Genomic DNA, 9,210 nt, shown 5'->3' with positions numbered 1-9,210 from the left:
AGGGGACTGGACTCGATGACCTCTCGAGGTCCCTTCCAGTCCTAGAATCTATGAATCTATGAAAAAAATAAAAGGACTGCCATTAAAAAAGGGAGATTTTTTTTTTAATATTGAATGTAGGAAAAATGAATAAAACAACAGGCGCAGGTAGATCGAATTTTTTAGACAATTAGACAATTAAGGACCATAGACTTTGCTGAAGAAGAACGGCCAGTCCACCCCTAGTCCTATGGGGTGAGTATAGACAGTGGTTTGGATTAGTGCAGTGGGTATTGGGTTTGGGGGCCAGGGTGGGGATAGAAATATTTTAATTTCTCCAGGGTGAGCGCTGGTAAAATGTCAGAATACTTCAGTACGTCAAGATGCAGGAAATGATCTGATGGAGGGGAAACGTGTTCATGAAGAAGTGACAAAAATATGTTCCCTGTGTTTAAATCCTTCTCTGCAGAGGAGATAAACGGCGAAGATCCAGTTCAGGGCGCCCCTGTGCAGGAAGCACACCCCACGATGGAAGAACTGGGGCAGAGACTCGATGGAGTGGGACTGAATACACAGTACTGGCTGCCCAAACTAACAGACAAATTGGGGATTACCTCTGCGCAGGCTTTGAAACACCTAAGCTATACAGACTACTTAAAGCTGGAGTGCGAAGTAGAGCACCCGTGGGAAAAGCAGGCTCTCCGAACCCTACTTAACATAGCAGAGAGCAAGGCAACGATGAAGCAGCTGCAGGAGCAGCGCTTGGAGAAGCTAAAGAAGAGGCAGGAGCAGGCTAAGGCAGAACTGCAGGAATTAAAAGAAATGCAGGAGAAAGGCAGGAGCCGCCATGAGGAAGCTGTAAGAAAGAAAGAGGAGGAGCTGCAGCGAGCTATGGACATAGCCCCAGAGTATTGGGCACCAGCTGAGAAGCCTCTGAAGGAAGTGATAGAGAATATGCACAGACAATTAGACCTCCTGGAGGAGTCGGTGTCCCAGAGTGAGAATCTCCCTGACAAGGAAGTTTTGAGACGGGCGTCGGGAGGGCTGGCCCTGCAGGGCATTTACAAAACCAACAAGCTCATGGAGATGGTGGAGAAGCGAGAGCAGCTCATAGACATCCCAGAAGGCTTCGAGCTCTTTGGTCCAGAGCAAGGGCCGTTGTTTGAGAAGAAGGAGTTTTCATCGGCCGAAGCAGAATCCACATTCACAAAGGCCATGGAAAAGCTGGGCTTCAGCATTAGCGTCACAGCCAAGGGTGGATTTGGGGTGTTTAGTGCTGAAAGCAGCTCAGATTACAGCAGCTCTTCAGAGTCTGAAAAAACCCACCGGTCCTGCTCTGAACACACTTACATTTGCACCACCAAGTACAGCTACCTCCCACTGGCCTCATGCTACTTCCCCAAGGATCAACTTCGACTTTCCAGTGCAGCGCTGCAAGAGTTAAAAGAGATCGAGGACATTTTAAGTCACACCCCAGAGCCGGACAAGCTCAACTTGCTGAAGAGCAGGGGCGGGAGTTTCTTCAACCGATTTGGGTCTCATGTAAACCAGGGCCCCCTTCATTTGGGTGGGATATTCTGGTGGAAAGCGTCTTCTGAGGGATTCCGGGCAGAGCAGCTGGATGAGGTGAAGAAACAAGCATCTGATGCACTCAGCTCCTATGTTGGGGGCAGCTATGGTGGGTTTGGTTGTCATGCTGCAAGAAGCGTTAATGTATCAAAATCAGATTCCAAAACATCCCTTCAAGGCACTGATACAAAAACCTTCCAACCAGAAATTCAGCTTTGTATAACCAAGACAGACGGCCCACCTGGAGTGGATTCACTCACAGCATGGAAATCTGGCCTACTGGCCAGTAACAAAACCTGGTCTGTTATTGACAGAGGCTCTCAGCTGATTCCAGTGTGGGACATAATCCTGTCCAATCACAGACGAGATTTTAACGATGTTTATCAAATGGGCAGTAGTCTCACAAGGGCCTATGAAGCCCTAACAAAGCTCAGTGCAAGCACATTTGTTGGGAAGGAATTAGTCAGTGCAGTGGATGAGGCCAAATCGTTCTTAGAGGAAATGAAGACCTGGGAAGTCACTGGGGATGAAGAGCCGCTGGTGACGCTGCTCAATTTCAAAGAGAAGCTAAATGAAAAAACAAAACACAACAGGACCTGGATCGACATCTGCCTGTCAGATAAGGTGCTTCAGGATTTCCTGGAAAACACAGTTTTACTATGCAAAGATTTACCTGCACAAAAGACTATGCCCACCAAATCTTTTCTGCGCTGCCTTCTGGACCCTCATGTCTATTCAGTTAAGAATTTCCCCAAATCTTCCTCCATTATGCAGTGGATCTTTCATGCTGAGGAAAAGCCACAAAAATCTATCCGTGTTTCTGAATTTGCTGATTTCATTCAAGTCCTACAGGAAATGAAGAATTACATACAGGCTGTTACCCATGGGCCTAACTCCTCCCCAGCAGCAGTGGAGGAAGCAAAGGAAAAGGTCAGCTTGGATGTGCGTTTAGCTTTGTGTTCCTTGCGGAAGGCTCTACAGGGCCGAGAACAGATAGACATAGAACTGTTATTGCTCTCCATTGCCGCCAGCACAGGATATTGTGTGGAAAATAACATTTTTCAGCATCTCTTTGGATGCCCAGAAATTAACTTCATGTTAAAGGAAATGCAAAAGGCACATGAGAGATATTTGATTCTTAGGGATCAGGACGTTTCCAGAGCTCAGGCTTTCCTGCTGTTGACAGGTCTGACAGTGACAGCAGCTGAATTCAAAGACGTGTCTCCAGAAGAGAAGAACAAACGTTTGACTTTTATGAAACATCACATGGGAAACTCGCTGTCAAGTGAAGTTATTAACATACTTAAAAAGCAGAATGAATGCAGTGACTGGGAAGTTTTAGAAAGAAACTTGAATTCCCTTATAAAGGGGCTCTGTGAAGACACAAATGAGAATCTGCAGACACAGGATATGACAAAAGAAGTAGAAAATGTTTCTCAAAGAACTAAACCAGTAGAGTTACCAAAATCTGAACCAAAAGAAGTCCAGTACACTGATGCTAAGACACATAGTTCTAGTGAAACCCAGGAGTTTCTAAGTTTGATCAAGCGTCTTGGTCTTGAAAACTACTATCCAAGGAAAATGGGAAAAGCTGATTTCCATGTGGTTGACCTGACCTCTTTTCAGGATAATCAGCCCAGAACTGAGAGTGAGCTGCCAATTTATTTTTTGCAAAAGCTTTTGATGCTGGACTATCGGGTAAGGTGTCTGGTTTGCAAGAATGAAAGCAAAACAAAAGAAGGTACAAATATACCAAACACTACAGCCAATGTGAACGAATCTTTAGATATTTTAGATGATCTTTTTAATAACGTCAGTGAAGAAGTTAGTGAATCTGCTACAAGTCAGACACACGTGCACCCCATGGACATCCAGATGGCAATTTTTCACTGTGCAGATGACTTCATGAGACAATATCTTTCAACAAAATTATCTTTATGTCAATTTGCCCTCCCACTTCTGATGCCAAATCCCTGTACCTCCCAAATAGAATTCCCTCTTTGGTCCTTTTGCCAAGTTAAGAAGAAGTGGAAGAGTGATGAGAAATATGATGAGGAGACTGGGGTTAAGAAATGCAAAGACAAATGGGTATATCAAGCACGTACACCACTGGTATCTTTCATAAGATTGGGAACATCTTCATCTTCTAAATCTCAGATCTTAAATACTTTATTGAGCAAGCAAAAGCATAAGATTTTTTTCCACCGTCATTGTAGAGGCAGCAGCAAAGAAGGTCTCTTGATGAAAGGTGTCGTGGAAATCACCTGGTACTGTCCAGGAGGAAAAGATGATGACAGTTTTGATAACTGCATTGCATTCACTAATCTTCATGGAGATGCAAGGGAACATGAGCAACAAGTCAAATTTTTACAGGAAATTGCTTCTGTCAATGTAGTTCTCTTGTCAGATGCTGATCAGAATGAAAGAGGCAGGAAACTTTTGCAAGACCTGCTGAAATCTCCAAAACCTTTCATCTTTCTGTGTGTTGACAAAGAGAGAATTTCAGTTAACAGACAAGAAAAACGAATAAAAATTGCTGTCAAGAACCGTAATGAGGCTGAATTAATGGATGAACTGACAGCAAGAATTAAATGTGCTCTAGAAGTGTCAAATACCCCTTACAGTCTAGATGCATGTGCTGATATTGCTCGACAGCAGGGGTTCCTCATTGATGAAGATAACCCAGAATGTAGGGAAGGAAAGTCATTGGCACAGGCAGTGATAAGTATTTTGAATGAATACAAATTAGTAGAGGGCAAGGCCAAATTCTTGCCTCTTCAAGGAGAATTATGGCACAAGTGGTGTAAAAAGGACAAAGAACTCACCCGCTTGCATGAGAGTGAAAACATGGGTATTGAACAGCACAAAAGTAAAACCGAATCAGAAAAACGTAAGATACGATGTAGACAATTCAGGACAGCATTCCCCCTCAATGATTTAATGAGGTCAATGCTGGACATTCTCCAGTCAAATTCAGAGACAACTAAAATGTACTTCCTGCAGTGGTTGAAAGTATTTATGGATGACTTGTCTTCTGACCACCTTGCAGATCTTCACCAAAAATACCATGTGTTGTGGTCACATATGCTAGAAAAAAGAAATACAGACGATAATGAATTAGAAAAAAAATTAGAAGAACTATCAAATGAGATAAATGGATCTTCCCTGGGCCTTGAACACATTCTGAGAGAAGTAGGTCAGATTTATGAAGTTCTGGATGCAATGAACCAAAAAGACAAAGATTATCCTGCTCTGCCACAAATTGCAGCCGATCTGATGGTTTCAGGGTATCCTATTGAGCTGATGGATGGTGATGCTTCATACGTGCCACTGAAATGGATTGGAGCCATCTTTGACAAGTTAACTGAGAAGCTAGGAGACAAAAAGGTGTTTGTCCTTTCAGTGCTTGGCATCCAGAGCACTGGGAAGTCAACATTACTGAATACCATGTTTGGTCTTCAGTTCAATGTCAGTGCTGGGAGGTGCACTAGGGGAGCATTTATGCACCTACTGAAGGTGGATGAAGAGTTCAGACAAAAGCTGAACTTTGACTTTGTGTTGATTATTGATACTGAAGGGCTTCGGGCCATAGAGCTAGCAAACAGAGCAACTCTTGATCGTGATAATATGCTAGCCACTTTTGTCATTGGTGTTGGCAACATGACAGTGATCAATATTTTTGGAGAGAATCCTTCAGAAATGCAAGATATCCTGCAGATCGTTGTCCAGGCATTTCTGAGGATGAAGCAGATAAAGCTCTCTCCAAGCTGTTTGTTTGTGCACCAAAATGTTGGAGAAATAACTGCAAAAGAAAAAAATATGGAAGGACGAAGACGCCTAAAACAAAAATTAGATGAAATGGCAGTTACTGCAGCCCAGCAAGAGTTCTGTGATGTTACCTGCTTTAATGACGTTATCCGATTTGATGTGAACAACCACATTCATTACTTTGCTCACCTCTGGGAAGGGGACCCACCAATGGCACCTCCAAACCCCAGTTACAGCCAGAATGTGCAAGAATTAAAGAGCAAGATTCTCATGGCTGCAAATGAAAATTCCCAGTGCAGTGTTTTGAGTATGTCACAACTGAAAGTGCGCATTCAGGACCTATGGAGGGGTTTGGTAAATGAGAATTTTGTGTTCAGTTTTAAGAACACCCTGGAGATCGCAGTGTACCACCGGCTGGAAGCAGAGTATAGTAAATGGACCTGGGCTTTAAGAAGTCACACGCTTGACCTGCAGAACAAGCTCAGCAATCGAATTAAAAATGAAGAAATATCCAAGATCGATAGCGGATTTCTTGAGAAGCCAATTGATGAAAAATACACTGCAGTCACAAAGGACCTGGAAAAATATTTTGGTGAAGATAAAGACAGTAAGATATTGATTCAGTGGAAAACAAATATTGAAATCAGACTCCAAATGTTTAAACAAGAGCTTGTTGAGAAAGCTAATCGAAAAGGTAGAGAACTTATGTGTCTAAAAAATCATCAAAGCAGTTTAGAAAAAAAGAGATCAACTTATAAAGATGACATGCTTAGAAGAAGCAAGGAATTAGCTCTAAAATATAGAGACAAGAAGCTAAATGAAAATGAACTTAGAAAAAACTTTACGTGTACATGGCAGAAGTGGGTCGATGAGGTATGCGCTACTGTGCCACCAGCTGAGGAACCTGCTATTGGTACTGATGTGGAGAAGTTCCTAACTAGTTATTTTTCATCCACAAATCTTTTATTTAAGAAGATTGAAAAATTCTCAAAATGTACTGCTTTTTGTATTGAGCCTACTCAGCATATCCAAAAGAAAAAAACTGTTTGGCAATGGATAGCATCTCATGAAGAAAGTGATAAACAGACATTAAAGACATTACAGGTGGTAACTGATATCATAACAAAGCTTATAAGTCAACACATAGAGACAAAACAGCCAGAGATAATGAATTACAGTTCCAGTTACTTTCATGAAATTGTGAACAAAATATACCAAGCTATAGACTCTGAACTTGTCAATGCAAATTTTACTGTAACACCTACATACAAATTAGATTTATCATTTTATCTCTGCCAAATGGCAGCAAAGAGGTTTAGGGAGATGTACAAAGAATTCCAGCTATCGAATGACCCACATATGTATCTTGAACGCGAGAGGGAGGATTTCTTCAATTGTTTTAAGATTGCCTGCCAGGGAGCAACATCCATCACAACATTTGCTGATTTCTTATGCAACAAACTGACTCAAGCGCTCCGCGGCGCAACTTATGACAAAACTACCATTGACATAGCTGACGAAATGAGGTCTAATTATCCAGCCTTCAATGGCAATAGAGCCAAACTGGAAACTCATATTCTAAAGTCTCTTGCGGAAGAGGAGAACTTTGAGAAGTACAACCAATACATTCAGTCTCCACGGGACTTTTTTGAAAATTTTATCAAAAAGTGTGTTGATAATTATTTAGACAAAGAAAAGGGAAAAGTTTTATCTTTCTTAAATAGTCGTCTTCGTTTTTTCTGCACTTCAGTTCATACAGCGATTGATGAATCAACTCAAGCGGTCAAAGACAAGAATGGCAATGCGTCCTTATGGTTGGATGAATTTTGCAACAGACTTCGAGGTGACTTACACTTTCCCCGAAATGAGCTAAAAAGCATTGAACATCAGGAGATAAAAGACATAGAGTTTCTTAAAAAAAGTATGGTTGAGGCACTGAATTCTGTAGAAGAGAATCTGAAACGGGACTTTGCTGCACTTGATATAGAACCATTTAAATCAAAACCTCATGAAATACTGTTTGAGCAGCTCTGTGGCTGCTGGAAGATGTGTCCCTTTTGCAAGGCTGTTTGCACAAACACAGTTTCTAGCCACGATAGAGACCACAGTGTCCCTTTCCATCGTCCTCAAGCTGTGACTGGCATCCAATGGTACAAAACAAATCATCTAGTTACTGACATCTGTTCCAGCCTTGTCGCAAGTGACTGCAGCTTAGTACTTGGTGATGACAGTGAAATTCCATACAGGAATTATCGACAAGCTGGCCCTGTTCATGCCAAATGGAGCATCACGCCAGACAACTCAGCACAGTCTTACTGGAAATGGTTTGTGTGCCATTTCCGTTCTCAAATAGAAAAAGAATATTCTGGAAAATTTGAGGGTAGAGGAAGCATCCCCCCTGAGTGGGCAGATTTTACGAAGGAGGCTGTGCTCTCTGACCTGGAAAAGCCGTAGTCTTTTATTCACAGACGGGCTTATCCAAGGTTGATGGCTTTCCCTTCGTCTTTCACTTTGAAAATACATGAAACCTACTGCATGCGATATTTTCAAATCTTATTGTTGTTGGTTTGGCTTTAGAAGGCAGGTTGTTGAAGCAAAACTAAGGTCTGTCCCCGCCTCCATTAGTTGGCCCTGTAGAAGCCATTAACATGTAAGAAGTTGCTCCTTGCTGTCTCCTGCCCTGTGCTGCTGTGTACGTGTGTCACAGGTAGCAGCTTACTGGAGGGCCACACGCTACCTTGGTTATGTAGCCCGAGCTGCACTCTGAGCTGGGTCCCTCACCCCCACTACCCATCCCCTCCTGCCCCAGACATGGCCCAGAGCCACTCAGTCCTGCCCCCTCCTCCAAACAAGGCCCCTCCTGACTCCCCCACACACTTGGTCCTGCCCCTGTTCTCCCCCAACCCCCTGCCACTCCCTCACAAATGTGTCTCACCCTCCTAACCCTTCTAATTTCCCCTGCCACCCATCCTCATTTATCCTCCTCCCCTCCATGCAGCCCCAAACTCCTCACACCTATTCCCCTCATTCATCCACCACCCAACACGCCCCTCCCCATGGTAAACAGTTGCATGTCTACTTTTTACTTTTTACAGAAACACCTGGATTACATTCCCCCAGATTCATAGAAACAAACAATCCTGAGAGACAGGTCTTGTCAATACGCCTCCTAACCTTTTCCAGGTTCCTGCCCAAGGTCGGACTCACACTGATACTGGTCGGGTCAGCTTCAATGGACGCTTTTCAGTCACTCGAGCTGTCCAACTGGTAGGAAACTTTCAAAAGAATAGTATTAATACCTCTGTCCACACGTGCTCACCGTGATCTATAGGGAATGAGAATAAGCACCTGAGGCTTGTAACCAGCCCTAACTGGAGAAGCAAAATCTTTCTCAAGTATATATTACGTTTATTTTCCCCAAAGGATTGTGGGCACCAAACTCTGTTGGGGTCACGCTTGAGTGTTGGAGACTCTGGAGCGATGATCTAAGGCCTGGTTTGTTCTTTATCTGTGAGCAAAAAAAGTTTGTCAGAATGCCAACAGTAAGAAAAGCTGTTTTTTGTCAGGGGCTGTAGCCTGGGAACCCCTTGGTCAAATGGCCCAAATGTGGATCCCCATAAGGCCAGCAAATTTCAAGGCAATTTGAGTAATTATGTAGATTTTATAGCACTTGAAACAGTCAAGCTTTAAACAGAAAGCTGGTCTTAATCGTAATGATAATAATGAATGGCAAACTCCCATTGACTTCAGTGAGAGCAGCTTTGAGGCCCTTTGACCATGATTTAGCAGGACACTTAAGAACATGTCCAATTTTAAACACACAAATAATCTCATTGGCTTCAGTGGGATTATTCGCATGCTTCAAATTAGGCACCTGCTTAAATCCCTTGCTAG

At 42.9% G+C, this 9,210-nt stretch overlaps 1 protein-coding gene across 1 annotated transcript; it reads left to right on the top strand.

Moving 5' to 3' along the window:
* Positions 1-507: 507 nt before the first annotated feature.
* LOC123367540 (interferon-induced very large GTPase 1-like) lies at positions 508-8,095 on the top strand. The gene has a single exon (XM_045011855.1). It carries the CDS (start codon positions 508-510, stop codon positions 7,768-7,770), a length of 7,263 nt encoding a protein of 2,420 aa, XP_044867790.1. The 3' UTR covers positions 7,771-8,095.
* Positions 8,096-9,210: the final 1,115 nt, after the last annotated feature.

This window comes from Mauremys mutica, chromosome 3, assembly GCF_020497125.1.
Source record: "Mauremys mutica isolate MM-2020 ecotype Southern chromosome 3, ASM2049712v1, whole genome shotgun sequence".
NCBI lineage: Eukaryota > Metazoa > Chordata > Testudines > Geoemydidae > Mauremys > Mauremys mutica.
The sequence above is the reverse complement of the archived record's forward strand: the minus strand, read 5'-3'. Positions and strand labels throughout refer to the sequence as shown.